This window comes from Cryptotermes secundus, unplaced genomic scaffold (assembly GCF_002891405.2).
Source record: "Cryptotermes secundus unplaced genomic scaffold, Csec_1.0 scaffold1379, whole genome shotgun sequence".
Lineage (NCBI taxonomy): Eukaryota > Metazoa > Arthropoda > Insecta > Blattodea > Kalotermitidae > Cryptotermes > Cryptotermes secundus.
The window spans coordinates 289,283-311,627 of NW_019718634.1; the positions used below are offsets into that span (position 1 = coordinate 289,283).

The following is a 22,345-nucleotide window of genomic DNA, read 5'->3' on the forward strand; positions in this document are numbered from 1 at the left end:
ACTGAGCTATCCCGGCTGCAATCAAATAGACAATAAACATAAAAAGAAAAAGGAAAAAGAAAACAGCGAAAAAGTACCTAAATTTGAAACCATATTTCCCAAATTTAAGATATTTTTGCACCGATTTTTAATATTCAGTTAGTACAAATGTTATTCTCCGTTGCCCCCTCCCCATGTTTCTGTGACAGTGTCACCTTGCGAGCTGCCACCGGCCGGTTGCGGAGTGAACTTTTCCATTTAGGAGTTATTCACAGTCACGCTGGGTAGGCCGTGTCGTGCTGTGTGAATGTGGGTCTCTCGGACAGACAGTTCGTGCTCACAACTCAAGACAGAGGCAGCTGCACGTGTTTCTGTCCGATAGATCAGACCCTCACGTGTCGATATATATCGTTATCTCTCTCACGAATTGTCACCAGTAATTCGTCCAAGTTGTGATGTGCTGCAGTTTGCTACCTGTGCAGGGGTTTGACATTTGAAGCAAGTTCATTTCTTTCTTTTCTTGCCCTTCAGAGGTAAGTGATTCATAAATATAAGTTGATGTAAATTAATTTCACATGTACGGGTCCATCCAGGCATATACAGCTTAAAATAATTACGAAGAACTGCAATATTGTCCGTTGTTTTGTATGGATGTGAAACTTTATCTCTCACATTAAAGGAGGTACATGGACCGAGGGTGTATGAGAACGCGGTGCTGAGGGGAATGTTTGGATCTAACAGGGAGGATATAATAAAGGAATAGGGAGAATTACACAAACATGAACTTCATGACTTGTACTCTTCACAAAATATTAATTGCATGATGAAATCTTGAAGGTTAACATGGGCGGACCATGCCTACAAAGTTTTGATAAAGAAAAGCTGAAGGAAAGAGACCACTACGAAGACCTAGGCATAGATGTGAGGATGTTATTAAAGTGAATCTTAACGAAATGGGATGGTACGTTGTGACCTGTCGGATTATGACCCAGAATAGGGACCAGTGGCGGGCTTATGGCAACATTGTAATGAAGTTCTACCTGGCTGGAACACACTAAATTGGACAGCTGTTATTATTATTATTATTATTATTATTATTATTTATGGTGGCTACGCTATGGAATGGACGACGGGACAATTGGGTTTGGATTCCAGGCGTTGGCAAGGGATTTTTCGCTTCCCCACAGCGTGCAAGCAGGCTCTGGGGCCCACCCAATGAGTACCAGGGGCTCTTTCCCCTGTGGTAGTGGAGTCCAGCTGGGTCCACTCGGCACGTCGGCCACTGATTGGGCTATTGTAGCCTGCCCCGGTTGATTATGATGATGGAGAATTTGGTCGAATGAAGATTGGCAGGGGAAACCGAAGTACTCGGGGAAAATCTGCCCCAGCGCCACTTTGTCCACCACAAATCCCAGTTGGCCAGACACGGGCTCGAACCCTGGCTGCCGCGGTGGGAAGCCAGCGAATAACCTCTTGAGCTATGGCGCGGCATTTCCCCTGTGGCGTAGCGATCAGGACATGACGTTAGTGCCGAGTTTAAGAATGAATGGAGCCATATCTCCACTCCCCGATTCATCATTTCTGGTACGGCGCTCTGTTATGCAGAGGGCCAACTTTTATTGTATTTCCGCAACTCATCGGTCCGCCTGCTTTCCCTTGAGACTGCGCAGTGTCGTACTTTCACGCCGGGTGACGCAGTCGGAAAGATTCGCAGTATGTAATGTCTGCTCTAGGCCATGTAATTACGTGTGAGAGACTCCGCAAAATGCGGTCAGCTTTCCACTTACCCGCTGTGCACTGCAGCATTCAGCATTCAGCAGGGGAAACATGCGAATGCACTGTGCTACAAGCCGGAAAGTCGCGGGTTCGATTCTCATTGAGGTCACTGTATTTTTCAATTGACCTAATCCTTCCAGCCGCACTATGGCCATGGGGTTGACTCAGCCTCTAACAGAAATGAGGACCAGGAGTCTTCCTGGGGGTAAAGGGCGGCCGGCACGTAAAGCTGACAACCTCACCGCAATCTGTGAGCCGATTCTCACAAACCTATGGGCCTCCACGGCCTGTTACAGGGATAACATTACCGTTTCTTAGCGCGCGACCGCACGAAGCAGGGCACTGAAACAGTACACGCGGACATCAGTGCAGTCTTCAGATGTTATCGAAGCGTTGCGTATGGATTTTGTTGGTTTGTTTAACGACGCTTTAAATATGTGAAAATGTTTAGCATCGAATGAATGGGATGGAAGGAAGGAGTAGGAAGTGGTTGTGGCCTAATTTAAGGTATTAACCTGGCACTTCCCTGGAGGGACTGAGGAATATTAAGAATATTTTGTGAGGATAAGTGGTCTTCAGGACGGGGCTCGAACCTAGGACCTCCCTGATTGGAAAGTCCCGAACGTCACGATAACGAATTCTGCAAAGAAATTTGACAATTCAGTTTACATTTTTGTTTAATTTAAGAATTGGTGACAATTATAATTTATTATTTTTTTAATTTAAGTTACACACATCGAGCAGGTGTACGTAGCGGTAGCGTTGCAGGCTTGTAGTGGAAGGCTTTCGGTTCGAATTTCAGTGAGGACTCCGTTTATTCCGGCCGAAGCCATTCGTCGTTTTCCTCAGCCTCTCCAGGCAAACGCCGGGACAGTATCGCGAATACGTCACTACCATTTCCTTCAAAATCATTTCCAGTGAGTGTCCCTGTGCTTAACTAATTAAGCACTACGCCATGAAGGCGTATGGAGGGAATGGATGATACACGTTTTCTAGACTTCGGTACTAGTTGGAGGTGAATGGTCAGTTTCAAGCCCCGACCGCTGTACCCCAGGGGAAAGAGCCCCCGGTGCCCATTGGATAAGAAGCTGGGTGGGCGCCAGGGCTGGTGTGTGTCGACGTGGAGGACAGAAACCCTTGATGCTACTCAGTCTAGCTACAATTTTGTTAAATGCCGCCTCCAAAGGAGATATCAGTAAGCTTGGGACATAACAGTGACTAGCGACTAAGACAGAGCAACCTAAATGACCTTTGTTTTCGAACTGTGACTCCTCTTTGAAGGAAATTGGCTCATGTGAACTGATAATTCGACGTGTACATTGTCGAACTACCTGATAATGACCCTTACATTGGGTCGAAACATATAGTTGGGTAGTAGTCCACAAAATCGAAAAGGCTTGTTTTTAGGGGGTGGGTGTTCGTGTTGTATAGCTTACGATGATAGTATGACAGGTGAATGACGAATTGTAAAGGATTCGGTCTTGGCACATTCGAGTACTATCCTCACATTTCTCTGGCGGTACTAAGAAAAACCACGAATAACTTAGTCAAGATAACCGGTGTCCTGACAGGGATGCGAAATAAGTATCTCCCGAATTCAAGTATTGATACCGCTGCCTGAACCCGCTCGGTATTAAAGTATCCCTGAAGGCACGTTCCTCCTCAGTAACCAACCTTACGGAAGAAAATTCCCCTATGTTTAACAAGATTTCTGTTGTCATCATTATGTTGAGAACAGAGTCTAGTGAAGATTTTTATCTTCTGGAGCTCTGATTGCTACCTGCTTCACGTTGGTTTCTTGCTTGGCTTATTCTTCGACACTGAAGATGGAAGCGAGATGTTTGTACGAATCGTCACTTGACTCTCAAGGGACCACAAGATGGAACTGTTCACACGCTGGCATGCGGTTCAGAATGTGGAGACTTTCTAAAGTTGATGCAACCATTTACGGTGCCTATGTTGATGACGTAACCCAAAGGTTGCTTCAGATGAGGCACAACGCGCAGCAGCGGGCCCACGCACGCGCGGTCTGAGGCATGAACTGTCTTGGTCCTCGCTCGAACGCAGGGGCCTTGGGTTCGAATTCCGCTTGAGGCAAAGATGTCTGTCTGTGTTTATTCTGTTTTACGCTGTCCTCTGTGAAAGGTAAAGACCGTACAGACCTTGCGACGTGCTGATCTCCCATCCCTGGATTCCTACCGGCTGTGCAAAGGATTACGAAGCTATATTGGAAAGGCTGCCAGGGCCCAACAAAGGGCTGTAGAGCCAATGATGAATGAATACACAGCGATAGGCCACGTGAAGATGACCCTTACACTGGATCAAAACACGTAGAGAGAGTGGACAAACTTGTTGCTGTAAGAGTTGTATGAAGTGTATTGTTGCTTAAACTAAGGAGGGGAGTTGAACACTGGAATGTAGCAGCCTGTTTTCGGGCTGCACCGTAGGGGGCCCACGCGGCATCAGGGCCCAACATGCAGAGATACGCCTCTAATCTCATGGGAACGTAAATGTAGTTCGTGCAATTCTTCAGGTGGTTCGAATAAAGTGTCAAGAGATGGCAGGATATGTTTCGTTTCACGGCGGAAGTGTTAGAAGTTGGCGAAACACTAGAAATCATTGGAAAAAACAGACTCGGAGCAAAACTTCGTGATTTTCTCGGACTCGGCAAGCGTATTGAAATGTATTACTAATTTGTTTTAATGCTAGTGGGGTGGGACTAAGTCCCTTGTACTGCGGCCACTTCTGGCCTATTGTACCAGCCCCAGATGATAGGTGAGGGTGATTGTGGAGCAATTGGTGGAATGAAGATTGGCAGGGGAAACCGAAGTACTCGGAGAAAACCTGCCCCAGCGCCACTTTGTCCACCACAAATCCCTCTTGACCAGAACCGGGATCGAACCCGGGCCGCCGCGGTGGGAAGCCAGCAACTAACCTCTTGAGCTATGGCGCAAGAAAGGAATGGAAGATAACCATGGTTCAGAGCAGGACTGAAGCCCAAGCGGTGCAGACAAAGGGAACAGCTCGCGTGAGAGAGAGCTTCAGACGAGTTGGAGTCCATTCAGACGGAGGCCGAAGTCAAGAGCGCACCGGTGACGATAATAAACTTCGTGATAAACTCCGGGGACGCTAAAGCAATGGTCAGACGTCTGTGGAAAGCCGTCGAGCTTCACGGGCAACATGACAACAAAATTCAACAGGAATCGACGAATTCAGACTGTTCAGGGGAACTGTAGAAGCCCAAGAGGGCGGAATGTGCATACCGTAGGCCATTTATATATATATTTTTTTTTCAAAATTAAAGGAACAGTTCCACGCACCGAATATGTAGTTAGAAGAACGGCCAGTTTCCGCGTGATAGTCTGTTCTTCTTGACGCCGAAACTGTTAATCGCGATCCCTAGACGCAGCTTACTGATAAGCTTCAGGCTTTGGCCTCTTTATACTCAAATACCCCCCCAGAATTGGTGGGATTGGTGGCTGTGAGGGTCCCAGAGCCCCTCCCGCGTATCGAACTCTGGTCGTCTAGTCCTCAGCAAGTCACATTCGGGCTATAGGAAAGACGAGATTGGAAAGAGCGCACTCCGTAATTCAGTACAGGAAACTTCTATCAACATGGCTGTTAGCTCCTTAAGGATGGTTCCTTTCCAAGGAGTGACTTATCCCACTGTTACTCGTAAGGGCAGAGGAAGAGAAATCAAAATGGCTACCCTGTGGGCCCAAATTTCGTGAACAATGTTCCAACGTACGAGTCAGGAATGCTGACAGACATTCCACTAAGTTAAGTGCCCTGAGAAGTATATCACAATCGCCATCATTAATCTTAAAAGTGCCAGGTGTCGAAAATTCCAACCTTTATAAGAATTGTTATGTTGCCCAGCATTTGGTATTTATTGTCATTTCATCTGAACTACATAGTCAAGAAACATTTTCCCTTCATTTGATGCCCTTACGCGCACACAAACACACACTGATAGCAATGTAAAAATTAAACATATTCATAGGGGTAACTGTTTTCCTTACATTAATTGTGCGTTCTTCTGCAGGTGGGCGGGACCACGAAATGGAGTCCTATAAACCTACATCCAAGAATCCAGGAGCGAATGAGGTTTGGTGGAAGATTTCTTCGGTTTTCCTGGCAACGGTTGCTATAGTAACTGTTCTATTGTTTTGTTGGACCAAGAGACGCCTGTGGGAATTGGCCGCAAGACTTCCGGGCCCAACGCCGGTCCCGTTGCTTGGGAACCTCCTCACTTTCGCGGGCTGCGATTTGATTCAGTTCTTCAAGATGATCGTGCAACTGGTAGAGAAACACGGCTCCATATTTAAGCTGTGGATAGGGCAGGATCTGTTCGTGCTGTTGTCCGACCCTGTTGCACTGGAGAAGGTGTTGGGGAACAAGAACTTCATCAGGCGTACCGGCTACGTCACAAAAGTTGGCAAACCTTTCTTTAGAAATGGTTTATTGATGTCAGACGGTGATACGTGGAGAGTCCACCGGAAAATAATCCAGTCAACTTTTCATAACAACATTCTGGATCAATTCGTTGAGAATTTTGCCAAGAACAGTTCCATCTTGGTGCAAAAGTTGGGCGACAGTGAGTGCGCCGTTACGGTCAACGTGTACCCACTCATCAGCCTCTGCACACTGGACGTCATATGCGAGACAGCGATGGGAACCAAGGTGAATGCCCAACTGGACTATGACGGAGAGTACGTGCAGAACGTCTTGAAATCGCTTCAGTTGCTGTCTGAGAGATTCATGCGTCCATGGTTGTCAGTTGACTGGATCTTCAATTTGACTCAGTTGGGCAAAGAACAGGCGGCCACTTTGAAATATCTGCACGGAAACGTACAACAAGTTGTTTCCGAGAAGTTGGCCAAATTCCACGCAAGTGGCCGACAGAAGACGCAAGTTGATGATGTCCAGTCTGTGAACAGAAAGAAACTGTCTTTGTTGGATCTGCTGATAGAGGACGGGCAGCTGACGCCAGACGAGATCCACGACGAAGTTGTGACTATCGTGGCGGCTGGGTCCGAGACTACGGCGTCTACCTGTTGTTATGTGCTGTCCCTTCTGGGCGTTCATCAGGACGTCCAACAGCGCGTCTTCGAGGAACAGAGGAGCGTGTTTGGAGAGGACATGAACAGGCTCGTCACTTGTGAGGATCTACTCCACATGCCCTACCTCGAGCAGGTGGTTGAGCCTTCCCGTTCGATTTATGTAACTAGTCTCTAAGTACCTAATTACAATTGATAGCAAATAACCAATTGAATATGTGGAGGGAAGTGGCTGTGACAGTCTGAGTTAATTTTCCTGAGGATGGAGGCAGTGGGTTGCTCCGAAACATTGGTAATCATCTGTAAAACTATATGAAGTCATAAACCAGAAAGACCACATCACCACGAATTCCTCAGATGTATGCCAGCATTTCGACAAGAACTCTGCTGTGTGACAGTGGCTTGTCCGTCAGATGGATAGATAGAACTGTACATAGGTAGATAAGCAGGTAAATAAATACATAGATAGATTCATCGATAGATGGATAGACAAGTCATATGTAGGTAAATAGATTAATGGGCAGACTGTAAGTAAACAGATAGATTGATGTAGATATGTAATTAGATAAAGGTCAGACATAGATTGATTGATTGATAGATAACCAGAAAAACTGAAGATAGATGGATAAACGTATAACTGAGCAGATTGATAGATATATTGATATGTAGACAGATAAATATATAATATTAATAGATTGGTTTATAGGTAGATTGATTGATAGATAAATGGGTAGATTAACAGGTAGATACAGAAATAGATTGATATTTAGATAGATAAATAGATAAACGGACAGATAGAGACAGACTGGTTGACAGATAAATTGGCTGATTAAGAGATAGGTAGGTAGACAGGTATGTAGACAGACAGACAGATAGATAGGTAGAGAGAGAGAGAGACAGACAGGTAGAAGCACTCCCGCTGCACTACGACCCTGCTTTGCTTTGCAGGTGATCAAGGAGTCTCTGCGCCTCTTCCCGCCAATCCCGTACCTGTTCCGCAAGGTGGAGCAGGAGACTGACCTTGGCAACGGCTACGTGCTGCCTGCCGGCTGCTACTCCATGGTGGTGACGTACACGACTCACCGGAATCCGGACCACTTCCCTGACCCCGGACGTTTCGACCCGGACCGTTTCTCCCCCGAGAACAGCATCGGCAGACATCCGTACGCCTACATCCCTTTCGGCGCTGGGCGCCGGATGTGTGTGGCCTACAAGTTCGGCATCATGGAGGCCAAGACGATGTTGTCCACCATCCTGAGGAGGTTCCGCGTCGTCGAGACAGTCGGCGGCATCAGGACGCTTGTTGACAGCTTGGAGTCCGGAGTTGTACTGAAACCTGCCAACGGATTTAACATTAAGATAGAGGGTAGGTTTGCCGATACATAACTGATGGGAGCCACCAATATCTAGGGCTCACTTTATAAGGGAAGAGGACAGACTCAAGGTGTTCGAGAACAGGGTGCTAAGGAGGATAATCCGTCCTAAGAGGGAGGAAGTGACAGGAGGTTCGAGAAAACTGCATAATGAGGGGCTTCATAATATTTCTATTCGCAGCAGTGAATTTATACATTTAACTATTTACATATCAGTTATTAAGCTATAGACTGGAGCATCGAGGAATCAGGGTTCGATTCGGGGCAGAAGTCAGATTTTAAGTTTTTTATTATCTCAGTCTATGTATCTAGAGACGGCAGGTTGATCTGTGAACAGCGAATTCGGAAGGATGTGAAAATAAGTGCCCGTTGCCTAACATGAGGCTCTATCGCGATATTTGCCTGGAGGAACTGAGGGATGCCACGAAAGCCTAAGATAGTACAGCCGGTCTCTGGAACGAGATTTGATACCATGACCTTCTGCATACGAATCAGTGATCTGAATGAAAAGGTGACTAATTGCAGGCCTGGGTATCTGTCATAACCCTTGGAAGGAACTCCGCATTCTGCCCACAGAGTGTATCTGTGTGTTCCATATGGTTCTCACAATAAACAGCGGCTGTTTCCTCAAACAGAATTAACCGGTTGGGCTTTGTAGCGGAGACGGAGTGTGTTTCCTGTGAGGTACGGACTGAATTGCTAGATATTTTTAAACTCACGATTTTTAACGTTAGGGTTCATGTATTTAATGCCGGACTGCTGGCTAGAAATCACTCCTGCGACCGGCCAGCTCGATCACGGCTTTCCACGGTTTTCCTCTGTCCTAGAGCAAATGCTGAGCTGTTGCCCGAATTCCGTTTTGCACTGCGTGTTTCACATTCAGCCCTCCCAATGGTTGCAACAAAAGTTCACCCTGACATAGTCCTCCTAGTGTTGCGTTCCTGTACTGACAGCTGCACCTCGACTGCAGACAACTTCTGCTGTATCCTCAGACTTCATGTTGTTCCCCTTACCGGTTCGTTTCGCTAGCCATCTAATGCCCATCCTATTGTATCTCACAGATTGTTGGATTGTCATACAGAGTCACATCCAAGAAGTCTCTTCTGTCCTGAGATGGGGGCATTAGATTTCTACGAAACGTCGGTAACGATACTGAAGAGTACACACCGTCACATCCCATAAGTATATATTCTATCTTGAAGATGGAAGCATTGGGTTCCTCCTAATCGTCTGCAGTGATCTACAAGACAAAATTATCTTCTGTCCTGAAGATGAAAGCAGTTGATTCCTTCGAAACGTCGGTAACGGTGTACAAATGTAAGTCAATTCTTAAAGGTTCCGTATAACCCGAGGGCGCTAGGTTCCTCAGAACCGTAATGATCTAAACATTACATATCGTATTCACACAAGTATTTTCTGCATTGAAGATGGAGGCAGTATCTTCCTCTGCAGAATTAGTACTTATCTACCAGATTATGCGGTGTCACATCGCAGGGTACCTCGTTTGCGTCCTGTATTGTAGCAGAATTGCTTTCCAGAGTGTTAACGTTTCCGCTGAACACAGTGTCCGGTGTAGGCAGGTGCTGCCGCACTTCTGAGAGTAGGCAGGTCCACGAAGCCATGCGTCGCATCTCCCATGCCGTTCCGACGCCAGACCGACGCTGCCTGCACGGGGCCTCTCTTTGAGCTGCGAGCTCACTTCTTTTCTGGTACACACCGCCCCACTCCCCCCTTTCCTCCCTCCCTCCCGCGCTTCTGGTTGCCAAATGGCACACTCCACTGCCCCCCCACCGCCAAACACACAAACGCTCTGAAATATTTACTTGGACGTGTCTCGTGAATCTTGTAGAGTAGGGATTACGTCAAGTTTTGGTAGAACCTGAAGGAAAGAGACCATTTGGCAGAACTAGACATAGATGGGAGGTTACCATTCAAGCAGATCTTAAAGAGATGGGATGCGAAAATATGAACTGGATTCAGATGCTCTGCTTGCTGGTTGCTTGGTTTACTCTTTTGCTCTGAAGATGAGGGCAGTATGTTCTTCCGAAACATTGGTGGACTTCTGCTGTACTCCACAGCGTAAAATCCCAGAAGGTAAGCCTTATGATAGACGATTGGATTATTCTGGCTTGGGATAGGGACCAGCAGCGCGATCTTATGAATGTGACAATGAAACTGCGAGTCTTGTGTAATGCTAGGAATTTGATTACTATCTGAGCAAATATCAGCTTCTCAAAAAAGACTTGACGCCATAAAATCAGAGATTACATTAGGCCTATTGCTTTGTAAATTGGAGGTAATGGGTTTAAATCTCGGCTGGAACAGCGGCTGGGCTGACTGGGATTATTTAGTTTTACTCAGTACCTCCAGACAAATTCCAGGACAGTACCTCAAACTAGGCCACGACCACTTCCTTCCACATCCTGTCAGATTCAGTATTCATTAATCGTCCTGCAATTCGACGCAGTATAGTCGAAGCTACTATCAGCATCGTTAAATAAACAATAAGTAAATAATACTGTGTGTTTTTCTTATGGCTCCTCTATTCCTTTGTTCTGTTTTTCTGTCATCCTCAGTAGTTCTATCCGTCTCTGTTTGTATCATTTTCTCCAATGTCATTTCTTAGCTTCCCTTTCTATATTTCTCTCTTCCTCCTCGGTTTATATTTCTATCTACCGTTCTTTATCTCTGCCTCTATTTACGTGTACGCATTTTCTTCCTTTTGACTTCTCTCTCTACGTTTATCTGAGATGCAGTAACCCATTTCATTTGATCTACAGACGATCCTCGCTTTACGAAATTTCGGTCGTACCAACTTCAATAGCGAGACGCATAACTCGGCTCGACTTGTCTACCGAAATCCCTTCCGAATAAAAACAAACACATGCGAACGATAGCGGTAACACGCAGCGCCGACAAGTCAGTTCGCCTTACGCTCAGCTCTCGTGTGCATCTATCGTGATTTTTCATCTGCTTTAAGCAATTTGTTGTTTCTTAATAGCATAACAGGTTTGCCAATGCTTATAGCATAATCTAGTATGTTTCTGATGTTCGTCGCTTTTGTTTCAGGTAATGAAATTGGAGATATTTTTTTTATTGCTAGTGGAGTGGGACTAAGTCCCTTGCACTGCGGCCACTTCTGGCCTATTGCACCAGCCCCAAATGATAGGTGAGGGTGATTGTGGAGCAATTGGTGGAATAAAGATTGGCGGGGGAAACCGAAGTACTCGGAGAAAACCTGCCCCCAGCGCCACTTTGTCCACCACAAATCCCACTTGACGAGACCCGGGAACGAACCCGGGCCGCCGCGGTGGGAAACCAGCGTCTAACCGCTTGAGCTATGGCGCGGTCTAAATTGGAGATAAATAAATATTTCACAATTTTTGGTCGTTCACGAAAGAACCTTCCAGTTATAACATTGCCCCTGTGAGGAACAGCAATTCGCATTACGAAATTTCACTTTACGAATTCTCATCAGGAACGTGACTATTCGTAAGAACGGGGATTGCCCTATTGCTTTAAATTATAATGTTTTCTACGAAGATTGTCGAGTCGAGAAACCAAAAGGCTTCAGATTCGTGTAGAATATGTAAGTATATTAAAGGCCTCTCCAGGTTGATGGATTTCAGTGGGCAGCGCTGGTTAGGTATTATACGTGCATATACAGTACTATACGTTTAGCGGCTGAGTGGCTTTAGAGGCACAAGGGCGTAAAGTACAAGTACAGTATGAATAACTCTTTAACGCCCTATAGTTTCCTGTATGTACCATCTCCATCATTTAAAAAAGTCTGCATTCTGCCCCGTAGTGTATTTGTGTGTTCCGTATGGTTCTCACAGTAAACAGCGACTGTTTTCCTAAACAGCATTAACCGGTTGGGCTTTGTTATGGACACGTAATGCGTTTCCTGTGAGGTACGGACTGAATTGCTATATATTCTGGCCACAGATTGTATTTGTGTGTTCCGTATCGTTCTCACAATAAACAGCGACTGTTTCCCTAAACAGCATTAACCGGTTGGTCTCCGTAGAGGAGACGTAATGTGTTTCCTGTGACGTACGGATGTATTTCAGCCTGTTTATCAAACCTCTCTTGAAGTGGATAAGAAGCCATGGGTTATGTACTTCACTGTTGCGAAGTGATGAGATACTGCCTGGAGTACCCAAGATGATAAGAAGCTTAAGGACAAAAGGAAATCCACGCGGGGGGAGAGAGAAAAAGCATACAAATAAACCTAATTAGAAGAAGAAAGAATGTACACATCTAGGCCTATGAACATACTTAGTATGATGTAATGAAAGACGAAATAAAAGTGACACAAATAACCAAATAACTTTATTCGCGTCTTTTGACCGGCAGAAATCCAGGGGAAGCTATCCATGTTGGATCCAATAGTGATGTCCCATGACACTTGTAGCTACACTGTAGGCAACTCCAGCTGTCATATGGACTTTAAATGCTTAGTTATTTAGTAAACAGGACATAACTTCTGATGAGGAAGTGTTGAACTCGGTACTATTTCACTCTTTCTTCAAGCATTAATAACATTGGTAGTTTATCCTTGAAACAAAGTTGTCTGTTATGGGCCGGCCCAACTTGACTGGAGAAGCTTCCGGCTCTTCCGCTTGAGCCCGCGCTTGCAAACGGAACTCTCCCTGTATTTGGAATGAAGAGGGGAAATGTGATCTTGTGTTTTCTATGAGGTAAGAACTGAATTTTGGATTATTATTTTGTTAATCGTCGCTTTCAAAGCGAGTGACTGCTCTGATTCTCATGACGCAGCATTTGCCATCAGCGCTGAAAATGTCATGATCACAACTGATAAACAGATCCATATATAGATGGGGAAGGGTAATATTAAAATTGAGCGTAGAGAAATATTGCGTGAGAATGTCGACTTTGTTGTACTGCCTCAAGGGTCTAACTCTTGTATATCATGGTCCTTCCATAGAAGGCAGGGAATTTCTTGTGAAGGAAAGCGACTACAAGATTCACTCCCGGTGGGCCCCAGAGCAGGTCTGGACGCTGTAGAGAAGACGAAATCCTTTGCTCCTACCTGAATCTCAGTTGTCCACCCCGTAGCATAGTCACTATACTGACTGAGCTATCCTGCCTCTCATATACCAGAATATACGGTGTATTAATCCTTCAGAATGAATCGCGCACTTTAGTGTATTTTGGTCATCAGTGTAACTCGAAATTGAGAGGTGTACCAACCTTTCGGCACCTACACGTTTCAAACAAAGGAGTCTTTGTCCGCCTTGGCGGTGTGTGTCCGACAAGAAGAATGCGTTAGTGTATCAGTGGCTTATAGAGCAGTCTTCAAGACGGATCAGTGAAGGCAGGATTTCGTACGAATCTGAAAATAAATAGAGAGACTTTCCCTAACGGTTGGGCTTTGTAGCGGAGACTTAATGTGTTTCCTGTGAGGTACGAACTGAATATTTAAATGTAATATTTGTAATAATTTGTAATAAATGTAATATTTAAATGCCGTAAAGGCCTCTATTACACATTATACCGACATCTTTGAGCCGATTATTTGTAATAATTTGTAATAAATGTAATATTTAAATGCCGTAAAGGCCTCTATTACACATTATACCGACATCTTTGAGCCGATTATCTAGAAAGTGTGGGAGCCTCGACGTCTCACAACCCTATGGGCCTTCACGGCCTGTTACAGGGATAGTTTTACTTTACTTTACAGTCAACAGGAATTCAGAAAATTAAAAGGCGCTGCCGCTGTCTCAATCCAACTTAGAATTTTCTACAGGACGGAGGAAATCCACGGCCTAAAATGATCTATATAATACTTGAGAATTCAGTACTCTATCTCACAGGTTAGTTCAATACGTCTCCGCTACAAAGCCCAACCGGTTAATGCTGTTTAGGGAAGCAGTCGCTGTATATTGTGAGAACCATACGGAACACACAGATACACTCTGTGGGCAGAATATATAGCAATTCAGTTCGTACCTCACAGGAAACCTTACGTCTCCCCTGCAAAGCCCAACCGGTTAATGCTGTTTAGGGAAACAGTCGCTGTTTACTGTGAGAACCATACGGAACACACAGATACACTCTGTGAGCAGAATATATAGCAATTCAGTCCGTACCTCACAGGAAACACATTACGTCTCCACTACAAAGCCCAACTGGTTAATGCTGTTTAGGGAAACAGTCGCTGTTTACTGTGAGAACCATACGGAACACACAGATACACTGTGTGGGCAGAATATATAGCAATTCAGTCATTAACGCTGCACCATCATCACATTTCTGCTAATTCAAATTAAATTGAAAGGTTCTGTGTTCGGGGGTACAACACCATATGGTCCAATACGTCAGCCGACGTTTCGGAGGAACATGTCTCTTTCATCGTCAGCCCTCTTTATAACCACCGCTATGAGAACCCCCAGTCATCACTCACTCCCTCATCACTCATGGAGCTGAGCCCTTCTTGAGAAACCGCCAATTGTGCAGCTACTCAAGAACTTCCCAGCATTTTATGGAACCCGAAGGTTCATTACCGTGTTCACAAGAGCCCCCCACTGGTCCATATCCTGAGCCAGATTAATCCAATGCATACCATCCCACCCTATATCTCTAGGATTCATTTTAATATTGTCCACTTACCTATGTCTTGGTCTTCCCAGTGGTCTCTTTCCTTCTGGCCTTCCCACCATTATCCTATATGCATTCCTCTTCTCCCCCATTCCTGCTATATGTCCTGCGCATCTCATCCTCCGTGACTGGATCATTCTAATTATACTTGGAGAAGAGTACAAGTTATGAAGCTCCTCATTATGCAGTTTTCTCCAACCTCCTGTCACTTCATCTCTCTTCGGTGCAAATATTCTCCTCAGCACCCTGTTCTCAAACACCGTCAGTCTATGTAACCTCTAATCATATAGACCTAAAATTCAATCTACGTTTCGGGGGGGGGGGGACATATCTCGATTTTCACCCCTTTTCGTAACCATCGCTGTAAGAGCGTCAAATCACACAACTACATTTGTTTTATGTAATAATTATTAATAAAAGACCAACGAATTTTAAAATCCCGAAATCCTTAAGAGCTTGCAAGAATGATTATTATATTATTAAATTGTGCATAATTATTTAATTTTACTTAAGAAAAGGGACTTTGTTATGGCAGGACTGCAACTCTCTGACAGTAGGAACGGCGGGACGCGAACTTGGTAAGATTAAGGAACACTACTATAAGGGACCAATACTCAGCAAGCGGGTTGGCTTAGCGTTTACGCTCTTTGCTCTTATTTGTGACGTGCTAGGTTTGAGTCTCTGTCGGGGTACCGCCTAACCTGACTTGAGTTTTTCTGTGGTTTTCATCAGTTCCAGTAACAAGAAAATTAACTCAAATAGGCCACTGCAATTTCCGATTTCTCGCTCAATTTAATCTTTCCACCGGCTTCTGCCAGCGTCGTGAGGTGACCCACTGAGGACGGACTAACGTTATTTTTAATGGTTTAATTGATATATAATTCGGTAGAAGGCACTGGGTTCTTTTATAAAGTTTTCTGCGTATATTACCTCGCTAATCCGGTTACAGTTAATCCGGATCGAAATATGAAATATGCTGTTCAGAGTTGAGTACATACTTCAAAAAGACACGTGGCATTTAGGAAGGAAGACGAGTCACTTGTCTGTTCAGACAAAACTTCAAACGGTTTCTTCAAACCTGCATTGTTACGTTCAAACAAGTACAGCTTCTGAGTCTTCTATCGATGAATACATGTACTGTCTTTATATAGTTTTTAAATGAAGGTTCTACAGAGATATTTTGTTATTTATTTTAATAAGAATTACTTATATCTTTAAATTTTCCATTTATTTGTGTTCTAAAGTCTTTTGTCTTTTAGGACTACCTCTTGCTTCATTAATCTGGATTATTGCTTAATCCGGATGTCCTCCAGTTAACCCGGATTAGCGAGGGTTTACTGTAAATTTAATTATATTCAATTTGTCTGTGTATAAAGTTCTATTTAACGTAAAAGAGAAATGCATTTAGCCCGCTCTACAGTTTTTATTATCTAAACAAACAGATGAGGCATCAAATTAACTTAATACAAACCATAGACACGTGTGTATAAACCTGATGAAATGTTGGAATGGTTGAGACAGATGACCGAGGTTTCTTGGAGGGGGGAGGGGGTGAGAGAGGGGAGGGGGTGAGAGCGTGGTGGGGATTACATGATCGAGATAGTCACACGAAAGAGCTAAAGAGAATTTAATTTTGAAAAATTTTTTTTTTGGCTTGGACCAAGCTTGCTTGCCCCCCTCCCTCCCCACACCTTACATTTCTCGACATTAAGCCTTCAACAGCTTTTCCTTCTTCCAAACTTCATTTTTATTTATTCATGTCTTCTCTCTCTCTCTCTTTCTGTCTCTCTTAGTCTTGGCTTCTTTTTATTTTTTAGCATCCCCCCCCCCCCCCCGCAGCTGGGAGGTGCGTTCAGGGCGGGATGTTCTTTTACAAGTCCCTCAGTCATTCAGTCAGCCTGTATTAACAGACCCATCTGTCGTCTCTCGGATTTGCCGCAAGAATTGCCCTCGTGCTTGTGCGCGCTCTGGCTATTAGTGGCTTCATTTTGCGGCTAAATTCTACGAAACATAATCCCGTGTGCCTGTGTGTTACAGTTACCAGCGATTTGAATTAAAAGTTGATAATACGTAAAATTGAAGGAGTGTTACGTAACAACACGAACAAAAAGTTTCTGCGTTTTAAGTTTGTTTCGTTTCTGCAAGTGACATAGAAATATATTTTGTTTTTGTTTTTTTTTAAATATATATAAGTAATTTATGATATTAAATACGCAACATCTTGAACATAAATAACGTAAAATTAATTTATTATTATGGTATAGCTTCTATAATTATATCTATACTGTTTTGTTGTTTGAAATTTTTCGAAATAAATTTTGTCGCACTTTTCTGATTTTGAAATACACTTCGTGTCGAGTTTCACTAACCAAAAATATCATAGGCTTGATACGAAACTTAGGTAACAGTTTCAACAATAAAACCAGTTACAATATATTATCAAGAGGAGGATACAGATGTTTATTTTCACTGATTTTGTTAGAAATCAAAGTTTGGTTCTTAGAAAAAATTAACTCGTATTTCTAAGCGAGATATCTCGTTCATAACACTGAAACTGTTACAGCATTAAAAAAGAGTTCTTGTGCAATGTAACATAATCAAGACATCAGCCCATCGTAACGTTTTCTGTTCTTCAAGACACTCAGAAGGGAAACTCAAGGGAGAATTGCTCGTTGAGTATACTACAAGTAAGAATAACATGTCTGTTACTACTACCACTACTACTACTACTACTACTACTAGTAAATAAATTCCTCCTCCAGAACGCTTGATCAAAATAGTTATGTCTTTGGGTTGATGAAAACTGTCTAATCACAGAACAATTCCGTTACTACTACTACTATGTAAAATTGAAGTTATTCCTCTATTTAATTATGAAATTAAGTACCACCCCATTAAGGTATATGGAGGAGCGGAGGTATAGCTCCACCATTCTTGACCCCGGTACTAGGTGGAGGTGAGTGGTCAGCTTGACGCCCCTCCCGCTTTACCTCAGAATACAACCCCTGGTGCCCATCGAGTAGGAGGCTGTGTGGGTCCCAGGGCCGGTCTGGACGCTATGGAAAAGAAAGAAATACTTTTGCCCGTTCTGGGAATCGAACCCCTACCGTGTAACCCATAGCTAAGTCGTTATGTCAACGGATTTATATTTATTTATTTGTTTATTTTAATTTTATCAACAGTTTTACTTAAATGCTGTGAACACAGTGCCATATCCAAGCGCTGCTGTCTTTTCGATGCTGCTGAATATGCGTTTCTCTGGTTTAGGAGCTTCAAATTCCTACCCAGTTGTCCGGCAGGCGGCATGCCATCGGTGTTTAATATATTTATGGATTTTGTTCCTATATCCAGGTCCAGTATTTCTGGTGTGTGTTACGGCTGTATCAGTTTTCTGCTCGTGTTATCAACTGACGTGCTATCAGTGATGTATAACTATTATTGTGGCCTATTTAACGCTGCTGTCAGTACCTAGATTGCACGGCGTCAATGGTAGATGAATGATGAATTTTTAGGGATTTGGAAGGATGCAGACTTGACCTAATCGAGGTAATATACCGGCATTTGCCTTAGGAACTAAGTAAATCCACGATAAACCTCAGTCATGAAATTCGGGCTTCGAAACGTACAATCCGGAAATTCGCGGGTTCGATTCCCGATGAGATCACTGGATTTGTCAATTGACCTAAAACTTTCAGCCGCACTATGCCCCTGTGGTCGACTCAGCCTCTAACAGAAATGAGTACCAGGAATCTTCATGGGGGGTAAAGGCCGGCCGGTGCATAAGTCTGACCTCACTGCCATCTCTGAGCCGAATGCCTAGAAAATGTGGGAACCTCGACGTCTCACAACCCTATGGGCCTCCACGGCCTCTTACAAGGATAGCTTCAGCTTTACCTTTTACATCTGGCGGTCAACAATGTGGGGCGTTCTGTTATTGTTATTATTATAATTTAAAATTAGCATAACGAATTGTATTAGTCGCAGTTTATTGTGAGAACCGTACGGAACACAGAGATACACTCTGTGGGCAGAATATATAGCAATCCAGTCCGTACGTCACAGGAAACACTTTACGTCTCCGCTACAAAGCCCAACCGGTTAATGCCGTTTAGGGAAACAGTCGCTGTTTATTGTGAGAATCACACGGAACACACAGATACACTGTGTGGGCAGAATATATAGCAATTCAGTCCGTACCTCACAGGAAACACATTACGTCTCCGCTACAAAGCCCAACCGGTTAATGCTGTTTAGGGAAACAGTCGCTGTTTATTGTGAGAACCATACGGAACACACAAATACACTGTGTGAGCAGATTGTAGAGTTGTGGTTTGTTAGAGCAGGTGGTACATACAGTTAACACTATGCTGTAAAAGGCAACGTGTGCGAAACGGAAGACACCGCGCTGTAATGGCGCTGAATTGTCCGACGACATGAGGCTGTTTGCAGTCACTCACAAGCACAGCCGCGTGAGCTCACCAGAACCACATACACACACACGTAATTCTGTCTGTAGCAGCTTCATATCACTCAAAATTCATATGTTTACGAAATTTCGCGATATATTTAACTTATCGGTCCCCTTGTGATTTTTTTTTAAATGTTCATTGTGTTAATGCAGAACATGGAGTTTTCACAGCAGTGGTTATGAAGAGTTCTATCTTCTGGGATTTTCAACAGACTTTACGACGTTTTTTCCAAAAGATAGACGTCTTTATATCCTTTAAATGATTAAGTTGTGTTTAAAGTATTTGAGGGCGCGTGAGAATATGGCCCTGAAGAGAAAATTTGAATCTAAAATGGATGAAATATTAGGAGGTTGGAGGAACCCGCTTAACGGGGAGCTTCATAACCTGTGAGGATGCCCAAATGTAGGAGGGTATGGCATGTAGCATACATTGCAGAGAACAGATATGCATACGGAATTTTAGTAGGAAAAATGAAGGAAATGAACCGCTTGTAACACTGAGATGTGGATGGGAGGATAACATTGAAACTGATCTTAAAGAAAATGTTGGGCACGAATTGATTTGATTGGGGGCAGAGACAACTGGCGGAGGTCTCATGACCACGGTAATCAACTTTAGGGTTCATTTGCTGGGAACTACTTGAGTGGCTGAGCAACTATTAGCTTCAAAAGATGATCTCTATTTCATGGAGTTATTCTACAGCACCAGGCAGACTTACCGACCTTGAATAACCCGAGAATTTGGTGCAGAATCATAAAGTTACAACCAAACGACCGTGAAATTCAAAATGCACAGACCGTAAGGAGCTTAACGTTTACGTCGCCCTACACCACCGTGATGTAATGAGCTCATGTTTTAACTGAGCGGGTACCCACACTAGTACGGCGTGGATCCATATGCAGGAGGTGTCCGCTTCGAATGCTGCCCGGGTCACCGGGCATCCTGACCTAAGTTTTTCATGGTTTACCTCAGTCCCTCCACTCAATTGCTGGAACAGTACGTAGATTACGTCATGAAATGTGTTTGTAAATCCTTTCAAAAACATCATTCATCTCTCATCCTAAAATGGAACGCTATCAATTATAGCTACTGACACCATCATTTAAAAACCAACAAAAATATTGTGATATGACTCCTGAAAGCCGGAATATTCCACTGCTAGGCAACGGCTGGCTAGGATAACACAGAATAACAGAGAAACTGTTCGAGATGGTGATCTCTATTCGGTCCGCCCCGAAGTTATAAAGGGAGGTCAAGTGACTGATTCATTCAGTCTTCGTTCTTCTTTCATCCTTAGTTCAGCCGCAAGTGAAACGCGTTCGTCAGGCGAAAGAGAGTTGAGAAGGCAGTTCAGTAGCTGAGTGTTCAGCTGTGGAGTGTTAACTAGCGGACAGTGGAAGCTGAAGAAGTGACCAACACGTAAATCAGAACTAAGTCAGTCACGCAGAAGAGGAGACACTCGTAGTCCAGTAAGGAGTGGAGCGAGTCTTAGGCAGTGACTGATTTGAGCTGTCATAATTGGTTTTAATAGCAGTGCGAATAAATAAAATCATCCAATCCAGAACTCGTTATTAGTCACGGGAACCCGGACACATGACAATGTAAAGGGAGCCGCGATGGCTCATTCGGTATAGTGACGAACTTCGGGCTAGACGACCGCGGTTTGATTCCAGGGGAAAGAAAGTTATCTTTTCTCCGCGTCGTTCAGACCGACTCTGTGGCCCAACCCAGCCGCCTGCCCAGTGCGTACCGGGGGCTCTTTACCCGGGGTTAAAGCGGCCTGACCACTCGCCTCCATCTAGTGTCGAGGTCAGGAAAGGTAAGGCTGTACCTCAACTGCCCCATACGTCTTCATGGCATAGTGCTTAATTAAGCGCAGGGACAACTTCGCCCGTACTGTACTTAACATTTATGGAGAGTGTTTAGCGTGCCAGGAAGAAAAGTGTGGGCCGGCTAAAACGAAGGGGTACTAATATTCCGTGTGCAAATAATTGCCTACTGTACAGTTGACATATCAAGCGGGGGCGACTGTGACACTCCTCTGTCAACACGAGAACTGATACGTCACGGCCCCTATCACTGCCATGCGACGTTCTCCAACTCGTCTTCATACCTGGCCCGTTAGCTATATGCCACTACGGCGAGACCTCACCGCCGGGCACAGTGCCCGGCCTCGCAGTCTAAGCCCGCTCGAACGCTGGGATCGTGGGTTCCAATCCCATTTGAGCCAAGGATGTCTTTATGCGTTTATTCTGCGTTTGTGCTGTCCTGTGTGTGTATGTAGCCTCCTTACAACGGGCTGATCCCCCGTCCAAGGAGTGCTGAAAAACGCCCAAGGTCCAACAAAGGGCTGTAGAACCATAGATAGAGAGATAGATAGAGAGATAGAAGACCTCATTAATTCGGAGTAATTTGGGGCGAACTCTTGTCTAAATTTGTGAAAAATCCAAATGGCCTTCACATATGTTTTTAGGCACTACAACATTATTTTGGAACCTAAATTGCGTGTCATAAATTAATTTCATTCATGCATCACTGTTGGGTCCTGGCCGTTTTTCTCAGTTTCATAATCTTATCTTATAATCGGTAGGACTCCTTGGACGGGGGATCAACCCATCGCAAGGCCGCTACCTTACACACAGGACAGCATAAACACATAATAAATGAACACACACATTCATGCCTTGAGTGGGATTCGAACCCACGATCCCAGTATATAAGAGGGCGAAGGCGGTTCATCCCTCAGAACGCGCGGCCACTGTGATCGGCCGGCTTGTAGCACAGTGCCTCAAAATCTAGTGTTTATGGTCATTTTCCATTGTCATCTTTTTGTTTGAAACACGACGTTTCGGAGACGGAATTCTATCTCAGGACGGTACTGATATGGGCCCAATCCATAGACCTAGGTTGGAGAAAACTGCATAATGAGGAGGTTCATAACTTGTACTCTTCTCCAAGTATAAGTAGAATGGTAAAGTAAAGGAGGATGAGATGGGCAGGTCATGTAGCACGAATGGGGAAGAAGAGGAATGCATGTAGGATACTGGTAGGATAGCCAGAA

At 44.3% G+C, this 22,345-nt stretch overlaps 1 protein-coding gene across 2 annotated transcripts in view; it reads left to right on the forward strand.

Moving 5' to 3' along the window:
• The window catches only part of LOC111863395 (cytochrome P450 4C1), a 106,248-nt gene that overhangs the window by 82,348 nt on the left and 1,555 nt on the right, over positions 1–22,345 (forward strand). The window contains exons 2-3 of one of the 2 annotated variants that reach the window (XM_023849674.2): positions 5,801–6,951; positions 7,764–8,181. In XM_023849674.2, coding sequence (XP_023705442.1) covers positions 5,801–6,951; positions 7,764–8,181 — 1,569 coding nt within the window. Of the gene's footprint in view, positions 1–5,800; positions 6,952–7,763; positions 8,182–16,720; positions 17,503–22,345 lie in introns of those variants that run through there. The other variant, XR_002842597.2, reaches the window with a different exon arrangement.